The sequence below is a fragment of the Somniosus microcephalus genome, chromosome 5, assembly GCF_052327205.1.
Source record: "Somniosus microcephalus isolate GS21.2 chromosome 5, FLI_Smic_1.0, whole genome shotgun sequence".
Lineage (NCBI taxonomy): Eukaryota > Metazoa > Chordata > Chondrichthyes > Squaliformes > Somniosidae > Somniosus > Somniosus microcephalus.
Window position 1 is genome coordinate 147526081 of NC_140991.1, and position 22903 is coordinate 147548983.

The following is a 22903-nucleotide window of genomic DNA, read 5'->3' on the forward strand; positions in this document are numbered from 1 at the left end:
CTGCCCAGAAAGTTTTTGTGGGCTTTTGAGCGGAAACTTGCTCTAATCTGGCATCTGATCCCAGTGCCGTGTCCTCTACAGGGCATCTGTGGTGTCTCTGAGCAGGACAAGAAATAGCAAGGTTCTTCACCAATCAGTTTGAAGAATCCTCACTGAGATATGCAGAGTCTAAACCAGGAATATAAAGTATAAATTAGATTTAAACCATGTACAGAAAGTGGAATAAAGATTGGGAAAGAAAGATGGGATTAAGAGAGAGACATAACAGGGGCAGACAGAAAAAGTTTAAAAAATCTCCAACACTAATTAACTTTTGAAGGAATGAGACTCCACACTTGTAAAAATTACATTTTCAGGGCCAGAGAGGTTGTTTGGCAGTAATTACCACTTACCCCTGAATGCGACAGCCATAAATTTTTCTGGTGTGTTTAGTGGGTAACTAGTGGGTAAGTGCCCCAACTTCACGGTGTTGCTTGTATTTCAATGCTGAGTCCATTGACGAGGCTCTGTTATAACACAGCCTGTGGAGGAGCTTGGTAACTTGGACTGTAACTTTTGGATTTCCACGTTTAACTGCACATGTGCATACTCCGGAAGTTGCTGTCCAATTTACTCCATAATAACGTGGAGCTCCATAATAACGCTGTTGGCCTCACCGTTACTATTAATGCAAAATCTGGGCCATTCTGTTTTTGGTGGTATTGGTGAAGACATTGGGCAAACTCCCTGAAACAGAAAGAGAGGACTTGGTTTAATATCTCATCTGAAGGACACATCTGACAATGCTGTACTCCATCACTACTCCACTGGAGTGTCAGCCCTGTTTGTGTTCAAGTCCTGGAGCTGGGCTTAAACCCACAACCTTATGACTTGGAGGTGAGAGTGCTACCTACAGGGCCAAGCTGACATTCTAAATTGAGAGCAATCTATCCTAGTATATTCCTGGCAGAAGCTCAGAGCAGAATCTCTGAAGGCCAGAGGAAGGTTACCTTTTCACCATTCTTCATATGTGACCCAGGGAGATAGAGGGAAGTGGAGAGGGCACAGACCCGAAAAAGAACTTTTAAAACATGAAGAATATTTTATTAAAACAATGTGATTCTGCATGTGCTGTATCATATGCAATAATGTACAATATGAAAGGTTACAGTTTATTCCATTTATGAAGAAGATCTTTATAAGCTCAACCTATGTACTTGCTTTTCTGTTTATTATGGTAATTCAGGTTATATTTAGAAGTATTAACCTAGAAATGACAGTGTAGGAATGTTTAACATGTTCATGTGAAATTACTGTTCATGCTTTTTGAACAGAGACTTTAACCCATTCATTTTAAATGGCTGTGTTCGAATTGGACAAAAGTAATTTCAGGCTAATTGTTCAAAGGTTAATATCGCTGAGCATATATTTTTATTAATTTTCTTCCTTTTTTAAATCAGAGTTCTGTACTTGAGTGTAGTATTCATATAATTCAGTCGGTTTTGGGAAAATACATCAATTTTAATAAAAGTATATATTTTTCAGTTTTTGTTTTTGCTAAGCTGAGTTGTTCATGCAGACCACAACTGTCTGGTTTAAATCCCCTGTGATATCTCAATACCATTGCCTCATTGTAAAGGTGGAAATACCTTTCAGCCAATCATCTTTCATCTGCTAACTTAAGTGCAATTTTATTGTGATAGCTAGTTGTTCACCTGAGAGCTCACCTTAAGATTTCTGGTGTACACACATTACTGCATGCCTGCTCTACCACAATATACTTAATCTTGAAAGTCATGCTGTCTAGTTTCAGCTTCTGCTCCTCCCTGAAAGAGCTGGGCCCGCAGTTGTATACTTCACCAAATCCACGATCTGATTGTGCTGTCGCTTGAGGAATTATTTTGCAAAGAAAGGCTCCCATCGTGGAGCCTTGCTAAATGGGAGTGCAGATCAGAGACAGAGCTGTTCGGCTATAGGACCTAGTTTGTGGCTCGTGCTGCTGTCTCAAAAGGCTATACGCAGGGAGCGGAACCTCGTGGAATTATCCCTTTATGGCCTGACATGGTTGATACTTAATTTTGCAAAATTACTTTCACCTTATCTATACATAGAAAAACTTGTGAAATATTGAATTGCATGTTTTTGGGGGAAAGAACATGAAATTAACTCTTTTTTGCAGTATTAGTAGAAAGTTGGTTAACATTTGGAGCTTTGCACAGAGCTCAACAGGATAGAAGAAGCCACTTAGTCTCATGTACAATACATACATTGTGGATCAAAATTTAAGCTTTCAACTACAAGTAATATGTGCATTGCTTGTATAAATTAGCATATTTTGATATTTTTAATTTTTCCTGAAACTTCAAAGGTTGCAGATACACAATAAGCTCACATGATTGAATTTACCCAATAGGCAATGCTGATTTGACTCTAGAGATTAGCATTACAATCACTAATTAATTGTTACTAGCCCAGTTCATAGTTCAGTGTCCCACCACAACAACAATGAATCTGTTTTTCCCTCTCATATGAAAGATACTGAAATTCAGCAAATGGATACAGTTCCATGATAACTCATGCAATGGTTGGTATTTGTCTCAGTGGTAGCACTCTTGCCTCTGAGTTAGAAGGCTGTGGGTTCAAGCCACACTCCAGAGACTTGAGCACAGAATCTAGGACGGCACTTGTGTGCTGTGCTGAGGGAGTGCTGCACCGTCAGAGGTATTGTCTTTTGGATGAGATGGTAAAGCAAGGCTCAGTCTGCCCTTTCTGGTTGACATAAAATAACCCATGGTACTATTCCAAGAATTGGGGATTTCTCTTGGTGTCCTGGCAAACGTTTATCCCTCAAACAAAATCTAAAACAGATGATCTCATCATTTATTTAATTGCTGTTTGTGGGAGCATGCTGTATGCAAATTGGCTGCCGTGTTTCCTACATTACAACATTGACTACACTTCAAAAGTACAACTTTTGCTGTAAAACACTTTGGGATGTCCTGAGGTCATGAAGTGCGCTGTACAAATGTACGTCTTTTTTTCTTATCTTTCCTGTTTTGGTAATTTGTTGGGTTACACAATCCTGTATAAATCCATCAGTTAATTGAAGAAGTAATAGTAATCCAGTACCTATTTTTATAGTGGTCATCTTTTGAGTGGTGATTCATTTTGAATTTCTTCAAGGATGAGGAGGGATGGCTACTTGATTCAGTGTTATATGGGCAGTACTTTTTTTTTGTTTCGCCAATTTTCTTCCCACTCCTTTTCCTGAAAGGATTGATACCTTATTAGGGTTCAGTTCCATGGCTGCAAGGCACCTTCCCAGCCCTCATCCAAGTGACCATTATTCATGTTTGCATCTTGATGATCAGTGTCAGTCGGATATTTGGCTGTAGGGGGCATTGCACATTCTGTCCTCATTCAATATCCACACAAGTATAACATGGATTTCTGAATCACAAGAGCACAAATGCCCACCAAATTTACCCACCCTAACTGAGGCCAATTGTAGTGCTATCCCAAGTATCAGCTAACTCAGCAGAGACCAGGGTTGGAACCTGGAATCTTCATTAGCTATAAAGCTCAGCTATTCACTGGATAAACTCATTGAGCCATCAAAGGAAGTGCACCCATTTGTTACCTACAGTTAGTTTGCTCCTGTCCCATTTTTTGTTTTATATTCCTAATTTAAACATTTTTGCTCGTTCTTCCTTGCACTTTAAATTACCTAACCCATATAGCTGCTAGGAAGTGAGCAAGACTGAATGCAGTGGCTCTTTCTTTAATAACATATCCCTTGCAGAGTAGTGCCTGGTCTCTGCATTGCACTCCTGTATGATAGTATAGCTGAGATTAGGGGCTTGCTCTCTAGGGAATCATAAGCAAAAACTCATATTCTGCCATTCACAGGATGAAGAGGAGAGAAAACTGGGTGAAAATGTCTACCAGATAGTAATAGGATTTCTTGTCTAGGGAAAATCTCAGGGCGAGTTCCAACATCTTACACTGTCCAAATTTAATTTGCTTTCTTTTAGGAATTTCCTACACCACATATTTTTAAACCGAGGCCCTGTCTGCTCTCTCAGGTGGGCGTAGAAGATCCCATGGCACTATTTCGAAGAAGAGCAGAGGAGTTATCCCTGGTGTCCTGGCCAATATTTATCCCTCAACCAACATAACAAAAACAGATTATCTGGTCATTATCACATTGCTATTTGTGGGAGCTTGCTGTGTGCAAATTGATGCTGCGTTTCCCACATTATAGCAGTGACTCCACTTCAAAAGTACTTCATTGGCTGTAAAACGCTTTGAGACGTCCGGTGGTCGTGAAAGGCGTTATATAAATGCAAGTCTTTTTCTTTAAATATATTTAGTCCCCATTCTTATCAAACACAAGGTGCTTAATAGTCAGTGATCTGTAAAACAAAACATTCTATAATATTTTGTGAGGCATGTAACCTGGCATACAAGTTAGGGTAAAACTAACTTGGGTTGAACGTCAAAAATATTTTAATTTGTATTAACTGGCATCATAAATAGGAAAATCAAAGCCCGTCAGTCAGTTAAGATGCTATTTCTACACATCTGTTAAACAGTTTTACATTCTCTGAATATCTTGTTAGATAGTGTCACAGTTGTCCCTCCTGGCTATCTCCCAGCAAGGTCAGTGGAAATCTGTTGGTTTGGAATTTCCCTGGATGTCACTGAATTCTTCAATTAAGTTTTCTGGACATTTCATTGAAACCTTCTACTGTTGAACTTTCAAATTGAATACCTGCATTAAAATCAGGTTTATAATTTTGGAGTTGGGTCTGACAACATTTCCATTGTCACACGACCCTCCAAAATTAAAATAATCACCAAGCAACTATTAACCAAAAGCATGATGCAGTGTTTTTACTTTACAGAATAGCTGTTTCTATTATACATTTGTAGATGGCTGAGTGAAAGTGACTGCTGCTATGATTGTGGTCAGCTCTCTGCAAAACACTGTACAAAATGTCTACTTTTCACAAAATGGTGGTTAAAAGTATCTAGACCAGTGAGAAAATTTCACATCACACATTACAAGCCTGTGATGGATCAATGCAAGAATCTGTTTTAAGATATGCAATAGCTACAATGATTGAATACGGTAGCATATGAAGCTGTTTCATAAATTAGTCTAGTACTTTCTATATGTTTTCTTGTGGTTTTTATTAATGTTAAAAGTGTGAGGTAATTGTCCTATTGATTACACTAAATATTTGCAGAATTTACTAAACTTTTCAGCAGATTTCACTGACCAAACTTGGTTCTGATTAAAGTGTTTTTGTTATTTTTCCATTGACATTTCCAGTCATCAGCAAAACAATACTGTCCATGAGAAAAATGCATTCAAGCTCTGAGCTCCAAAGGTCAGTGGCTTGAGAGGTTTGGAGATTTGCATTCATCCAGGGAAAATCATAGGTGTTGTAACATTACAAAATGGTATTATGCAATAACAAAAATATGCAGTGTTAAGCAGCAGTGTTATTTATTTAAGGATAACTATTATGATGCTTTATGGTTTTGTTTTTTCTTCAAATTTGTGAAGGTTTTTCAATTGTTTAAACTTTTACTTCATCACAGTTGCAGAACTGAATTGGAAAGAAAAATCAGTTTTAAAATCTACTGAATTACACATTTCAAATGCATTTTTATGGAAAATAAGCTACTCATAACATGGCACACAAGCAAGTAATTTGAGTTTCAGTATGTGGTCCCAAATCATTCCTGAACTAGCCTTCGTCAGCAAAACCTAGCTGTTTTATGAAAGAACTAGCTTATAATTTGTTGATGTATTTGGTTACAGGAGAAACAGCAAGTGAAAAAGAAATGTTGCAGAGTCCTGTGCCAGTTGGACAAGCGCCAAGCACATGCTGCCAATCAACTCAGGTACAGAATATTAAATGGTTGATGGTACTTGGTTTACATGCTATTTACAATTGATAAGGCATGAATAAAATCATTATGTATAAATCAGGTTTATAAACACTCAGACTCTTTGATACAGCATTATTTCCATGACTCTGTATTTGGACACCTATGCTGCATTTGCATTAGGGACAGTTATTTAATATAAATGTCATACAGTATATACAAAGTAAAACTGAAGCATGGGTCATGTAGATATGTTTTCATTTACTATTGCATTTATGGCAATCATTTAATATTTATGTGTGCTACTCCTACAGTGTGTCAGTTAGGTTGCTTTCAGGACTTGTAAATATTCATGCCTCAGACTGCTCCCCAACCTTTCACTGTATGCTTTTAGAAGAAACCTTGGTAACCCTTTTAGTGTAAATTCATCTTTTATGAACTGTCTTTGTGCCGCTTCCATAAATACATAATTTTCTTTCCATTCCACCCCCACAATCCTTACACCCAGAGTTTTGTTTTCTACATGCTTCATCTTAAACATCTAGACACAGTTATAGCAATAGCAAAAAAGCCTTCAAATTCAAACAAGCTTGAAATAGATATAGTTAAAGTAAAACATGCAACGATAAATGAGATGAAGCTTTCAAGTGACATTTCTATTTATCATTCTAAATAAAGGAAAATTGTTATTAATTGTCTGAACTTTCATTCATTAGTTGAGCCCTATCCTGACTTCTCAGTTGCATTGATACTTATATCTAAATTAACAGCTCACAGAATTATAATTAAAATGAATGCGTATAAAAATATTTGTCTAACTTTTCCTGCCAAAACACTTTTTCACTGTATTGTAGGAACGGAGGTTCCTATCGAAAAGACTGAGTTCGACTCAGGCAATTAAAACAATGAACTTTAATGGAACAAAACAGGTTTTAACTAGAAACTGCTGGAATACATCGAATACAGGTCTGCTCTCCTTGAAGGCTCCACGAGGACTGATCCTCTGGTCTGAAAGCTGACGTCATCACGTCATCACGTTCTTCCCGCCATTGGGGAATCATGTGACTAACGGCATGACGTCATCACGTTGAAACCGCGCTGTAAAAGTAACTAGACATTGTACAGTCAAACAGTGTAATTAAAGGTACAGACACAGACAGTAACTATATTGCTGTTAAAGGAATTATGTACAACCGCTCTGAGTCCTTTGGTGGCTCCGCCACAGTATCTTCTTTAGATATACTTTTTGCCTGATTTATTTTCCCTGCACTTCTGTGAAGCACCTTGGGACATTCTTCTACGTTAAAGGAACTATATAAATGCAAGTTGTTGTTGTGTCACCACATCTTAAACATATGAGGGTAGAGTTTCCGCTTTGGGTGCAATTAGCGATTCTGGCCCAAAATTGCGCCCATTTCGAAAAGTATTTTTTTCCCCCGAGATTACGCTCCAACTTATTTGCATATTGCCAAGCATAAAATCTGCCATGAACCAGTGCAATCGGGCAGTGTTATAAAATGTAATTTTTTTCCCGAAATATTCCGTAATATATTTAAAACTGGTAACTTGGTAAAGTTTAACTAATACAACTGAAAACGCATTTATCACAAAAAATAAGAATTTTAAATCACAGTATAAATCCACCACTTGTGAGTAACCTGATTTGAAATTACTAAAAATGACGATTTTATGCCAATATCGAGGGGAATTGCGCCGAGAAAACCAGCACAATCGAGTGGAAACTCCAGGCCATGATTTATGAAATGAGGGCAAAGTGGAGGTGCAGGAATTGCAGAGGTTGGGTTCACCCCTGTGAACTCCTAATCTAGTAAGAGCAGAGAAGTCTTCCTGCAATTATATAGGCCTTGGTGAGACCACACCTGGAGTACTGTGTACAGTTTTGGTCTCCTTACCTAAGGAAGGATATACTTCCCTTGGAGGGAGTGCAACAAAGGTTCACTAGACTGATTCCTGGGATTTGGGGGGGGGGGGGAGATTGTCCTATGAGGAGAGATTGAGTAGACTAGGCCTATATTCTGTGGAGTTTAGAAGAATGAGGGGTGCTCTCATTGAAATGTCTAAAAATTTTAAGGGCCTTGACAGGGTAGATGTTGTCTAGGGAGTCTAGAGTTAGGGGGCATCGTCTCAGAATAAGGGGTTGGCCATTTAGGACTGAGATGAGGAGAAATTTCTTCACTCAGAGGGTTGTGAATCTTTGGTATTCTCTACCCCAGAGGGCTGTGGATGCTCAGTCGTTGAGTACATTCCAGACAGAGATTGATACATTTTTGGATATTAAGGGAATCAAGGGATATGGGGATAGTGCAGGAAAGTGGAGTTGAGGTGGAAGATCAGCCATGATCTTACTGAATAGCGGAGCAGGCTCGATGGGCCAAATGGTCTACTCCTGCTTCTATTTCTTATATTCTTGTGTTCTTATCTGGGAGAGTCCGAGAAGGTGCCATATGCACATCATACTTCCCCATATAGAGAAAGAGATTTCCTTCCATTGGTTGCAAGTACTCTTGATGACATTTTGTCAGTTTGAGATAAAGCAATCTACTATCTAGCAGCTTACTCGGTAGTTGTTTAGACTTGTTCATTCACAAGATCATACAATAGGTTTTGCTGAAGAAGCCCTTTTGGCCTATTTGATCACATTCTTACCAGCCACCTTACTAATTTAAGCTTTGAAATTACTGTTGGCGATATTAACAGACAAGTGTTGCACACCTATGGAATTGGTAATGAGAACTGTATATGAATGTGGATTAGTCTTGTACATGAAATGATAATGTGGATCGAGTATGAATGAGGATAAAACACTAGGATAATCCAATGGGAACACATCATTCGCCTGCTCTCCGGAAAATTGGGTGCAGAGGCCTGAGGCTTGCAGCACTTCTAGAGCACCCAGTGAACCCCAATGTGGGAGGTGAGTGCAAAGAAGACTGCTGGCTTGCACACCAGCTGTGCTCTAGGGTCTTTAATCCCCTGACTTCCATGTAAATTGGATAACCACCCCATAATGTGGCTTAAGTGCTTAAGCAACATTCCACCCACACAGCGCCTGTTTGAAAGGGGTGCTGAATGGTGCACCGCCCTTAAAAAAAAAAGCAAAGAAAATTGTCAACCTGGTGCCACTTTTACCTTATTGGCTACTGGCACCTGACATTTCAGCCCTGGCATTCCCTGCGCATCACTCATGATGCGCTTGGAGCACAAGAAAATGATATAAATGATCTGATTTCACATTATTTGGTTAGGTAAGCTGATTTATGCAAAGATGCATGTGATACTGCGCAGGAACCATATTATCAGCTTCATTGGCCCCAATATTTACGGGGAGGGAGGGGGGAAGCATCTTTGCTGGGGTGAGGAGACACTGAAAGCCCAAGAAGATGGAGTTCCTGCTGAATTTAACGGGAGGACCTCATTATCATTTTTTCATTCCGTTCCACGACCGGCAACCAGACAGATTGACAGGCTGTAGAAGGCTGAATCTGGGGACCATTGGGGACAATACATTGTATGCTACATGATATATCATTCTTGTCATTATAAAATGGCATATCTTCTGATTTTCTGTGAGCCACACAGAAAATCCATTTGTGACATATATACAATAAAATTCTTCATTTAACGTTTTAAAAGTTTTCTGAATATTTTCTCTCCAAAACTTTCCAAAGTAGCCTCGTGCCTCAGTCTTAAAAAAAATGTTAGATTCAATATCAGTATTGTAAGTACCTTCAAACTACCAGACCTGCCTTAGTTTAGAGTCTCTAAGCACTTTCTGTAACTTGTGAGCAGATCGTGTAGAAATTTAATTGGCTCTTATTTCCTGGGATGCTGAGAGCTTTTTTTTTTAGCCCATTAAGCAGGCTTCCATCCTGAAAACTTGTTGAGTGTGATAGTTATGACCACATTTAATGGAATGTACAGTGCCATGGTGGATTGTCTTTTGCTGTAATAGCTGGTGCTGAGCATTTTCAAATGGGAAATTTCTAAAATTTATGGATTGCAATATGCAGTAGTGGCCAGAATAAGTGGATAAAAAGCTGATGTTACCAATCTGCCATTTGTCAGCAATAATACTAAAAAGGCTAAATAGTAAAACAGCTTAGTGAAGGTGATGGCCCCACGTAGAAGTGAAGAAGACATGAATTGACATCATGACAGATGTCAAGAGCAAGGCAGTCAGGCTTAGGGTTCTTTTATTGTTAACTAGCTGGGGGAGCCCGGCTTTGCCAGGGCTGTTTTGGGCCGGGCGGTTTAAATCGAGTGCCAGGCTTTGGGGCCTCTCTGTGTCCCTCTGTGAATCTGCTGCCGGGCAACATTTTAAATCGAGTCCCAGGCTTTTGGGCCCTGTCTGTGTCCCTCTCTCAAACTGCTGCCGGGCAACATTTCTACCTTTTTAATACCTTGAAAGATGAAAGTCAAAGTACTTATAAAACGTTTTTGGTAAATGTTATGTTATTTTTAAAAGAGATACTAACTTTTTCAAAGCTGGATAAGGAGAGTAGTTTGAGCTGGAAGCAGTGAAACAATGGCTGGCACATCCCTGAGATGAAAACGATTAGTCCCGCCCACACACACACACCGATTGGCCAACCATCAGGGGACTGTACTGTAGGATTGGTCAATTGTGACGGCACAGGATTGGTCGAACCTTGACGTCAGTCAATCAATGCTAAGTAGCAGATAATGAGTTTAATTTTGAAGGTTTTTTGCATAAGGCGCGAACAATTTTCATCCGACCGAAAAGTAAATACGCTTACGACCGTCCCGGAAGCGTAAGCTTTCTTTGGAGGTAACGCGCGCGTAGGTATGCTCTATAACTTTCGAGCGCATAGCCGGACAGACGCACACGTGAGGACAGACAGAAGGACAGACAGACAGAAGGACAGATAGACAGACAGACAGATCGATTCCTTTATTATATATATAGATTATGAGAACTCACCACCTCTAATACTGATGTCACATTGAAATATAGGAGTGTGCAGTTGCCAAAGTCTGAAAAGATATAGTTGTCAAAAAAATTGCAGTTGCTGCTTTCATAGCAACTTCTGGAGACTGAACTATCCCTTTTAGGACACACAAAGTTAGACTATCTTTCAGAGTATTAACAGGGTGAGAAAACTGATGGCATCTCGGGAAATGATGATCAGTATGTACTTAAAATCTTAACCTGTCTCTTTAGATTATGTTTGTATTTATCTCATCCGTCTCCAGCTTTCAAGTATTTGTAGTCTATAATGACCAGACAATGGTCTGGTTTCTTATAAAAGAAAGGAATATATATGTTTGTGGCATAAGTTTTGAGACGTAGCATAAAAGCATCCTACTTCACACACCGATAACAGTACATATATATTTTTTTGCCCATCAACTTTTGATATTCAGGTCAAAAAAAACACATGAACATTGAAATGTGTTGTAATGTGGTTTGGCATATGCAAACCTGTTGAATTTAGCGGTCTGCAATGTCTAGAAACTTGCTCTCACCCATCCAGATAATTTTTTTAAAATGTCGTTCCTTCTAAGTTCAAATGAGCAAACATGTTTAGCAAGTGTGTGGCTGCATCTTATTTAAGCTTTAAAACAAAGTAACAACCATTTTTCCAGTACTAATCAAATCTGTTCCTTGTGAACATTTTTAAATTTGACAGATGGTCTAGTAATGAGCAAAGATTAATAAAGATTCATGTCTTCTTTTGTATTCAGTAACCTTTCAAGTGAACTGAACTCGAGAAGAGACAGAAGGTGCAAGTATCAGTAACCTAATTGCAGCTTCATGCAGCAGTGTATGGCTGTTGATATGCAATGAGGGCCTGACCTGGCCTCTCCAGCTGCTGACACCTTTTTCCCAGATCCCCCGTGGAGATGTGGAATTGCATAAAAAGTAAAATGCTTAATAATAAACATTTGTAAAAACTAGAACCAGTAAAAGCATAATTATTTGACCCCATCAGTAAGTTTCTCTATTACTAACAGTGTTACTCTGAAGCAGTGTTTTAGGCTGTCAGGGCAGTTAAAGATCAAAGGCAGCACAGTATATTGACTATGCAAATGTCCTATTTTAATAGCCATTTATCCTGGTCTAGGCCAGGGTTGTCAGACTCATTTTATTTGGTGGGCCCCATTCGACATCCGGACACTTGGCGTGGGCCACATTCAGCAAAGGTTGTTTGGACACACTGGAGTAGAAATTGGTATGCGTTTTGGCCATTTTTCTGTCGTAAATTAGGTGTAATGTATACCAATTTCTGAGCATGGGGTCCTTCACCTGATCTGCGCCAATGGCACAGCCACCGCCATATTGATCCTCACTGTTTTTAGGCATCCCTGACGCCTGAAAATACCGTTGGATCAATTTAAGTGTGCAAAGGATCCTGTGCCTGTTTCAGGATCCTTCTTTGCTAAATTCGTGAGAAACTAGGTGACGCATACACCTTCCTGAATTTCCCTCTCAGCAGACCCACCACATTTGATCTCCAAATTGGGCGAACTGCCTTTGGAGGCGCAACGAGCGCTGGCAGCTCATCTATATTATTAAAATGAGGCCTGCAGCTTGAGTTCAGATGAGCATCTAGCCCCAGCTTCTGGTGAGTGCTTGAGTTTCCACCCCACTATTTCTGCAGGTTTTAGCATGCAGTTTGTCCAAAATTCTCTCTCAGAAAATGGTTTTGATGACCCAGCTGTTTCTTGGGCAAACACATAGCACATCTTAGCAACAGTATCACTTACATGGCGAGCATTAACAAATATTGATTGCTGCTTTTTAAACAATGGTACTAATTTAGACAATTTATCTTTACGTAACTCTCCTATGTATTTATCATATTTGTCACGTGGTTTGCTTAATAGTATCTTTGAATGTGTGTCCTTTCATCAAAGCTACCTGTTGCTTACAAATCAAGCGCGTGGGCTTTTCATCCATGTCCACAAAGAAATACGCAATTAATTTCATAATTCATGTGAATGTTCTGGTAATTTACCTAATTGATACTAAATGTGTTCTGGGTTACAAACTGGACAATTTTAAGAAGGGGAGTACTACAAAAGTGACAGTGAAGACTTTTGATATAGCTTTAAAAAGAATTACTTTTGCTTTTGAATAAAGCAAGCTTTTCTTTTGTAACAAAGGCAATGAAGCTGTAGTAATTGTTTTATCTCAAGTGAATCGGTAGCATGGTTTTGGCTGAGGAAAAATAGCTACTTTATTTTTTAATTAAATCATTGAATTGTTAGATTTATCATCACCATCAGTAAAGTAAATGGTGGAAGTAAAAGTATATCAATGAATTTAGGCATGAACACATCTGACTCTTCAAGATTTATAGATTTGTATCAGTAATACCCCAGCCACCAGGATAGTCTGCCCCATCAATTGCATCTTTCAGCTGTTCCCCTTTGTCAGACCCTACACCACAGTCATGAAGTCATAATAATTGTATGGTTGTAACAAAATCACTGATAAATCAGCACTTTTTATTCAAACTACAGAGTGCAACTCTAGCATTCTATATGTTAATTATTTGGTGAGGATTCTGCTTCTATCTCTGTTTGTCTCTGTCTCTGTCAAAGAGTGGGCTTATTGGGCTACTAGGCCCAAGTTACATTAGCTCAGCATATTATGGATGGTCTTACTTTACAAATTCACCTTTTCCTTATCTTACTCTTCCAAATTAAACAAAAAAGAGAAGTGCCTAGGAGTGTAGCTACTTTACAGTACTGTGGGATTCAGATTTGTAATACTTACTCCAAAAACAGTTTACCCTTGTAACTAACAAGACAACAACCCAGAACCAAGCTAATTTGACTTTCTAAGCAGGCTGTGCAGGATTGATGTATACAAGAGACAAAAACCAAATCCAGTCACCACATTAGATTTTTGAAAAAGATATTCAGTCACCCTTGTTGATGTCCCAAACATTTAAAAACAAAACACATGGAGGACTGAGAAGCTCTTCAAAAAGTGATTACAAATAGGTTACTGAAAAATAATCCCCACCACCAGGATATCCCCCTCAAAGCCCGCTGTTTCTCTTGCTGCTGATTGAAACTCAGGCTCAAACTCAGGCTCTGGCTACAAATTTTGCGAGGAGCCGACAGTTGAGACGGTGATGTTAGGCCTGGGGTTATTTGTGGGGTTCGTTGCCCTGAAAGAGGAGTGGAAGGAGCGGGACTGCTGTGCCGTGCACTGCTCCCCACCTCTTCCGGCCTGGCATGAGCAGCGATGGTTAGAGATTGCAATGTAAATCCGGGCAGCAGCTCCCTGCACACAGCCACGAGCGACCCAAAGCCACGACAGACAGGACTCTACCCTGAAACAGCCACCCACCGCCCAGCTACCCCGACCCCAGCCCTCACTTACCTGAAGTGTGAGGCACTGAGAGACGCTAAGCTCCACAGTTGCTTTGTCTCTACTAAGCCGCCATGTTCCATTGTGTAACCGCAACATCAGGATCATCACATGCACGCATGACTCGCGCACCAGGACGGATCGCAGAGGATTCCCACACGTGCAGCACAGCATACCGCACGTGGGCCAGATAAAACTGTTCCATGGGCCGGACATTTGACACCCCTGATCTAGATTTTGTTGTAGTCAACATGGGAGTTCAAACCTCAGTGATATGAAGGCCAAACAGAATTTTTATCAGGTCCTTATCATTTTCTAGGATTAACGGCAACACCAACTACTTGCATTTATACAGCGTCTTTAACAAAGGAAAATGTCCCATGGTATAGCACAATCGGACTAAAATTGACACCAAACCAAAGAAGGAGATATTAGAGGGGTGACTAAAAGCTTGGCCAAGGAGGTCGGTTTTAATGAGGGTCTTGAAGGAGAAGAGAGAGGTGGAGAGGCGGAAGGTTTTTTTTAATGAATATATATCATTGTTGTCCACATTGTCCAAGCAATTGACGACAGCTCTCCACCAGTACTTCTGTACTACAGCCGGTAGGCATACAATCCACAATGAAATCTATTTTCTTCCTTGCTTGGGTTACCAGGCGAGAATCATTTGTAACTTGCTGCCTAATTAGTTGTAATGCCATGTCTGAGGTTCAGACTTGGATCTAGTCCATTATAAAATACATTACAGTGATTTTGTTCCTCTCTCCCCAGATGCCTGTCTTGATTATTTCTTCAAGATGTGCTCATGAAAAATGTAATTGTTGCACAAAAGCAATTTGTGGATCATTTCAAAATTCCCAATTATAGAAAATGATTTGATTTTCACCATCAACACATATACTGTTAAATCATCAAACTCCAATTAAAAATCCATCTTTAGTTCAATTTAAACTTTGTAAGAGTAGAAAATGCCTCCTCGTCTGATACTTAGTGAGTAGATCTGAGTTTACTGTTCTGCTGAGATCCAAGAAGATCTCAGTTTCATTCCTCGGTGTGTGCGCAGTTAGCTGATTTCAGCAAGGACAGCATTATATGAGAGCAGGATTAGGCTCATCTGTGATGTACCATACGCTCAAATAGCCTATCTTTGATCACTATCAAGATTCACACATGAAGTGATCACTGGATTACTCCCGGTGCCACGTGCTAGTGAGTATAGTAATAGGAGGATAGAGCAGATGAATGCATGGCTAAAGAGTTGGTGCAGGAAGGAGGGCTTTAGTTTCCTGGATCACTGGGTCTGCTTCTGGGGAAGGTGGGACCTGTACAAGTTGGACGGGTTGCACCTGAACCGGAATGGGACCAACATCCTTGCGGGGAGATTTGTTAGTACTGTTGGGGGGGGTGGTTAAACTAACTTGGCAGGGGAATGGGATATGGAGTGGAGCTATAGTAGTGGGTGATGCACAGCCAAATAGAGGAAAAAACAAGTCAGTCTGGAAGGCAGAGCAAATATGTAACGGCACAAGGGAGTATGGCAAGACTGGATGGCATTTATTTTAATGCAAGGAGCCTTGCGAGTAAGGCAGATGAATTGAAGGTGTTGATGAACACATGAGAGTATGATATTGTTGCTGTTATAAATCTCATCATCATCAAGAATTACTCATGAAATAACGCTTGACGACCAGCTGGTGGCGCCGTCCAAGGAGTATAAATACTCGGGTGTGGGTCCAGCTTTCCAGGGACATTTTGTAAGACAAGGAACTAGTGAAGTACAACTAGATCTCCATGTTCTGAAACAAGTTGATTAAAGCCTTGCTTTATGCTCAAACCAAGTGCGTAGTGAGTTTTATTACGTCAATTTAATCAACTTGATATCGACTCCATGCTTTGAGTGATTTCGGGAACAGCTAGCTACGACTCGAACCGTAGAAGGGAACTCAGACAAGTAATCGATCCATCATGAAGAAACTACTCAGACCCGCCCGTCTCGACCTGGACCCGAATTCACTTACAGCTGCTAAGGTATGGAAACACTGGTATCGTACCTTTAGCAACTTCCTTGAGGAGTGTGGTGAGAATGTTCCTAACAAGTTATGAATGCTTGCTAATAATGTATCCCCTCATGTGTTTGATTATATCAAAGACTGTGTAGACTATGACGCCGCTATCCAAATACTACAGCAGCTATATGTCAAGTCCCCAAATGAAATTTTTGCTCGGCATCTACTGGCCACAACTCGACAACAACCCGGGGAATCACTTGACAAATTCCTTCAGAAACTTCGCAGGCTCAGCAAGGATTGTCATCTTAAAGCCGTTACAGCTGAGCAGTACCAGGAGGAGTTAATTCGTGATTCCTTTATTATTGGGATTGCGTCTCCCTTCATACGTCAGCGTCTGTTGGAGAATAAAACCCTCAAGTTACAGGCTGCCTATGACCAGGCATGTTCCCTGGACTTAGCAAAGAGGAGTGCAGATACCTATCTTTCACCACGTGCACGGGCTGCTGCTATCACTTTTAGTGACTTCTTCGATAGGCCTCAGGCAGAAGCCCTCATAGATAACGACTCCAACCTGGCTGATGACAACCCTACCCTAGAAACCTACGCTGATGACGACCCCGCCCTAGCGGCATCTTGGCAATCTGGAAGGAAGTGTTTCTTCTGTGGAGGTGCGTTCCATTATAGGAAATTTTGTCCTGATCGTAACGCAACCTGCAATCATTGCAGCAAGAAAGGTCACTTTTCTAAGGTATGCCAGTCAAGAGCCGCTGTTAGTAAGAAAGGCCACTTTTCTAAGGTATACCGGTCGAGAGCTCCTGTTAGTTTTGCAGCTACTATCTATAAAACTGCTCCTCCCCCAAGAACCACTACTAAGGTTACAGCTGCAATCTATAAAACTGCTCCTCCCTCAAGAACCACTACTATGGTTATAGCTGTCAAGGGTAAAACTGTCCCTCCTCCCATCACAGCTGTTTCCCCCCAAAGTCTGTCCCATGCAGCCACGAAGGTTTCGGTAAATGGACACATTTTGAGTGCACTAATCGACTCATGCAGCTCTGACAGCTTCATCAGTGAGCAGGCTGTCAGTAAGTTAAAACTGCGTATTTACCCCTCGGACAGGGACATTGCAATGGCTCTGACGACACTGACCACCAATTCTTCCAGCTTTTGTCTTGTCGACCTTATTCGCAATGGCCGCACTTATTTCTCCACCCGGCTCGGGGTGCTCAAGAACCTATGCAGTGATGTGCTCCTGGGACAGGATTTCCAGAAACAACACAATAGACTCACTTTCGAGTTTGGAGGGTCAAAGCCGGAGCTTACTATTTCCAAAGCACCGTTTTGTGCGCTTTCGGCGGCTTCGCTCGACAAGCCATCCTTGTTTGCCAATCTTTCCCCCCGATGTAAGCCCATAGTCACTAAATCACGACGTTTCAGCCAAGATGATCGATCCTTTATCAAGGCAAAAATCTCTCGCCTTCTAGCTGACGGTATCATTGAGCCATGTTCATCTTCCTGGCGGGCTTAAGTCGTCGTTGTCAAAAATCCTCTGAAGCAACACAAGAAATGGCTTTGCATCGATTACTCGCAAACTATTAACCAGTATACCGACCTGGATGCCTACCCACTACCACGCATCGATGACATGGTCAATAACCTTGCCAACTACAAGGTATTTTCAACCTTTGATTTAAAGAGTGCATATCATCAAGTACCGTTAAAGGACTCTGACAAAAAGTATACGGCCTTTGAGGCCAATGGTCGGCTTTACCAGTTTTGTCGCCTTCCATTTGGGGTCACCAATGGGGTGGCCGTCTTTCAACGGGCAATGGATAGCCTAGTCAAACAGGGGAACTTAATGGACACTTTTCCATATCTGGATAATATCACCATTGCTGGTCATGACCAGAAGGAGCATGATGCCAACCTCCAGAAATGTTTTGACATTCTCCATCGTCGCAACTTAACCTTAAATGAGTCCAAATCTGTGAAATCAGTACCATCAGTCAACATCCTTGGCTACTGGGTGGGCAACGGTGTCATCAAACTGGATCCGGAGCGACTTTGTCCGCTTCAGGAGGTCCCTCCCCCTACGAATCTCAGCTCTCTTCGTCGGGCACTTGGCATGTTCGCCTATTATGCGAAATGGATACCACACTTCTCCGACAAGATCCAGCCCCTGCTACACGCAAAGTCTTTTCCATTGGAGGCAACGGCTATTTCAGCTTTCAACCTCCTCAAGCGACAACTGGAAAAAGCCACGCTTCGTTCCATTGATGAAAATCTTCCTTTCGTGGTCGAGTGCGATGCATCGGATGTGGCGATCTCTCCTACCTTGAATCAAGGTGATCGACCCGTTGCATTTCTGTCCAGAACTTTGCAGGGTAGCGAGCTCCATTATCCTCCTGTCGAGAAGGAGGCTGCGGCCATCATCAAAGCGGTACGTAAATGGAGTCATTTTCTCGCTCGTCGCCATTTCACACTTATAACCGATCAGCGCTCCGTGGCCTTTATGCTGGGTAACTGGAAACGCACTAAAATCAAGAATAACAAAATACAACTCTGGAGGATGGAATTGGCTGCCTTTGGATACACCATACATTATCAACCCGGCAAAGAGAATGTGGCCCCGGATACCCTCACGCGGGCATTCTGCTCTTCTATGTCAACTTCGATTCTTGCGGATCTTCATACTGACTTATGCCATCCTGGCATTACCCGTATGTTGCACTTTGTGCGATCTAAAAATCTCCCATTTTCTACGGAAGATGTGAAAAGAACGTGCTCCTCCTGTAGAATTTGTGCGGAATTAAAACCGCAATTCTTCCGTCCATCGGATGGCTCGTTCATACACGCTATGCAGCCTATGCAGCGACTCAGCATTGACTTTAAAGGGCCATTGCCTTCCTCAACGCGAAACACCTACTTACTGACTATGGTGGACGAATATTCACGCTTTCCCTTTGCTTTCCCCTGTCCCAATCTGCTTACTTCCACAGTGATCAAATGCCTTGATCAAGTCTTTTCCCTTTGCGGTACGGCCAATTTCATCCACTCTGATCGGCGTCCCTCCTTCATGTCAAGCGAACTCAAAAGTTAGCTCTCCCAACGGGGAATCGCCACAAGTAAAACAACACCGTACCGTCCCATCGGTAATGGACAGGTTGAGAGATAGAACGCTATCATTTGGAACGCTGTTTGTCTTGCGCTAAGGTCACGCAACCTACCAGACCAGCAGTGGGAAACTATGCTCCCTGACGTGTTGCATTCCATCAGGTCTCTCCTTTCTACGTCTACCAATGTCACACCTCATGAGCGATTCTTCAGCTTCCAGCGTCGCTCCACCCATGGGACGTCTCTACCATCATGGTTGGCAGAGACATGGTTGAGGGAGGGGCAGGATTGGCAGCTCAGTATTCCGAGGTATAGAATCTTCAGGTGAGACAGAGGGGGGTGTAAAATAGGAGGGGGTGTCGCAATATGAATCAAGGAGTCAATTACTGCAGTAAGGAGGGATGATATTTTAGCAGGTTCATCTAATGAGGCCATATGGGTAGAACTTAAAAACAAAAAGGGGGCAAGCACTTTGCTGGGAGTGTACTGTAGGCCCCCAAACAATCAGGGGGAGATAGAGGAACAGATATGTAGGCAAATCTCAGAGAAGTGTAGAAATAATAGGGTAATAATAGTAGGGGATTTCAACTTCCCCAATATTAACTCGGATAGTCAGAGTGTGAAAGGCGTAGAGGGTGCGGAATTCTTAAAGTGCATCCAGGAGAGCTTTTTGAGCCAGCATGTAGAAAGTCCTACAAGAGAGGGGGCGGTTCTCGACCTAATTCTAGGGAATGTAGCCAGGCAAGTGGTAGAAGTTTCAGTAGGAGAGCATTTTGGTGACAGTGACCATAATTCAATGAGATTTAAGGCAGTCATGGAAAAGGACAAAGATGGACCGGAAATAAAGGTTCTAAATTGGGGGAAGGCCGATTTTAACATGATAAGGCAGGATCTGGCCAAAGTGGACTGGGATCAGCTACTTGTAGGAAAATCCACATCAGAGCAGTGGGAGTTTTTCAGAAAGGAAATAGAGAGAGTACAACGCCAACATGTTTCTGTAAAGGTCAAGGGTGGGACCAACAAACCCAGGGAACCCTGGATGTCAAGTGATATACAAGAATGAATTAGGAAAAAAGGAAGGCTTTTGGCAGATACAAAGGACTGAAAACAGTGGAAGCCCTAGAGGAGCATAGAAAGTGCAGGGGGGGTAGTTAAAAAAGAAATTAGGAGAGCGAAGAGGGGGCATGAAAAAACACCGGCGAGCAAAATAAAGGAAAATCCCAAGGTGTTTTATAAGTATATTAAGGGCAAGAGGATAACCAGGGAAAGAGTAGGGCCCATTAGGGACTAAAGTGGCAATCTGTGTGTAGAGCCGATAGATGTAGGTGAGGTTTTAAATGAATATTTTGCATCTGTGTTCACTATGGAGAAGGACGATGTAGGCATAGAAATCAGGCAGGGGGATTGTGATATTCTTGAACAAATTAGTGTTGAGAGGGAGGAGGTACTAGCGGTTTTAGCGGGCTTAAAAGTGGATAAATCCCCAGGCCCAGACGAGATGTATCCCAGGCTGCTGTGTGAGGCAAGGGAGGAGATTGCAGGGGCTCTGACACAAATTTTCAGAACCTCTCTAGCCACAGGGGAGGTGCCAGAGGACTGGAGAACAGCTAAAGTAGTACCATTATTCAAGAAGGGTAGTAGGGATAAACCAGTGAATTACAGGCCAGTGAGCCTAACATCAGTGGTAGGGAAATTATTAGAAAAATTCTGACGGACAGAATTAGTCTCCACTTGGAGAGTCAAGGATAGTCAGCATGGCTTTGTCAGGGAGAGATCATGTCTAACCAATTCGATTGAATTTTTCAAGGGGATGACTAGGTGTGTGGATGAGGATAGTGCAGTTGACGTCGTCTACATGGACTTCAGTAAGGCTTTTGACAAAGTCCCGCATGGGAGACTGGTCAAGAAGGTAAGAGCCCATGGGATCCAGGGCAATTTGGTACATTGGATCCAAAATTGGCTTAGTGGCAGGAGGCAGAGGGTGATGGTCGAAGGTTGTTTTTGTGACTGGAAGCCTGTGTCCAGTGGTGTACCGCAGGGATCGGTGCTGGGTCCTTTGCTGTTTGTAGTGTACATTAATGATTTAGATATGAATGTCGGAGGTATGATCAGTAAGTTCGCAGGGAACACGAAAATTGGCAGAGTGGTAAATAGCGAGGAGGGAAGCCTCAGGCTACAGGACGATATAGACGGGTTGGTTAGATGGGCAGAACAGTGGCAAATGGAATTTAACCCCGAAAAGTGAGGTGATGCATTTTGGGAGGACTAACAAGGCAAGGGAATACACAATGAATGGTAGGACCCTAGGAAGGACAGAGGATCAGAGGGACCTTGGTGTGCATGTACATAGATCCCTGAAGGCAGCAGGACAGGTAGATAAGGTGGTTAAAAAGGCATATGGGATACTTGCCTTCATTAGCTGAGGCATAGAATATAAGAGCAGGGAGGTTATGATGGAGCTGTACAAAACGCTAGTTAGGCCACAGCTGGAATAGTGTGTAGTTCTGGTCGCCACACTATAGGAGGGATGTGATTGCATTGGAGAGGGTGCAGAGGAGATTCACCAGGATGTTACCTGGGCTGGAGCGCTTCAGCTATGAAGAGAGACTAGACTGGACAGGCTGGGGTTGTTTTCCTTAGAGTAGAGAAGGCTGAGGGGGGACCTGATTGAGGTGTACAAAATTATGAGGGGCATAGATAGGGTAGATAGAAAGGAACTTTTCCCCTTAGTAGAGGGGTCAATAACCAGGGGGCATAGTTTCAAGGTAAGGGGCAGGAGGTTTAGAGGGGATTTGAGGGAAAACTTTTTCACCCAGAAGGTGGTTGGAATCTGGAACTCACTGCCGGAAAGGGTGGTAGAGGCAGGAACCCTCTCAACATTCAAGAAACATTTAGATGAGCACTTGAAACGCCATAGCATGCAAGGCTACGGACCAAGTGCTGGAAAATGGGATTAGAATAGACAGGGCTTGATAGCCGGCACAGACACGATGGGCCGAAGGGCCTCTTTCTGTGCTGTATAACTTTATGACTCTATGACTTGTGTATGGTACTGGAGGGCTATCAGCACCCCTGGACTCCTACACAAACATGCTCAGGAGAGGTATTGAAAAGGTATTAAATGTATCAACGTGCCAGTTTTTTTACATTAATTTAGTTGTTTATTATTGCTTCATTCTAAACAAACCTTTAACAGTTGTAACATATTGAACACAAGAAAGAAATGACTACAAACACAAAGTCTGGTTAAAATTCATACTTGTAATATTATATTTTGTATGTATGAGCATGATTCCTGACATAAAAATCACAGCAAAGACCACTGTACATGTACTAACTGAATCTTAATTGTCAAATTCTTCCTTGAAGTTTATTTGCATAATCATTCTGGTGGTTAATTTGAAAGGAAGACATAGGAACAGGAGTAGGTCATTCAGGTCCTCAAGCCTGTTCAGTCAGATCATAGCTGATCTGTACCTCAATTCCATTACTTGTGTTTGTAGCCCTTGATATCCTTACCTAACAACAAAAA

The 22903-nt window shown here is 41.7% G+C and overlaps 1 protein-coding gene across 3 annotated transcripts in view; it reads left to right on the forward strand.

The window, feature by feature from the left end:
* umad1 (UBAP1-MVB12-associated (UMA) domain containing 1) overlaps nt 1-22903 on the forward strand; it is a 248776-nt gene that overhangs the window by 184492 nt on the left and 41381 nt on the right. For all 3 annotated transcript variants that reach the window (XM_085988359.1, XM_085988357.1, XM_085988358.1), the window contains exon 3: nt 5813-5895. In XM_085988359.1, coding sequence (XP_085844485.1) covers nt 5813-5895 — 83 coding nt within the window. The remainder of the gene's footprint in view (nt 1-5812; nt 5896-22903) is intronic.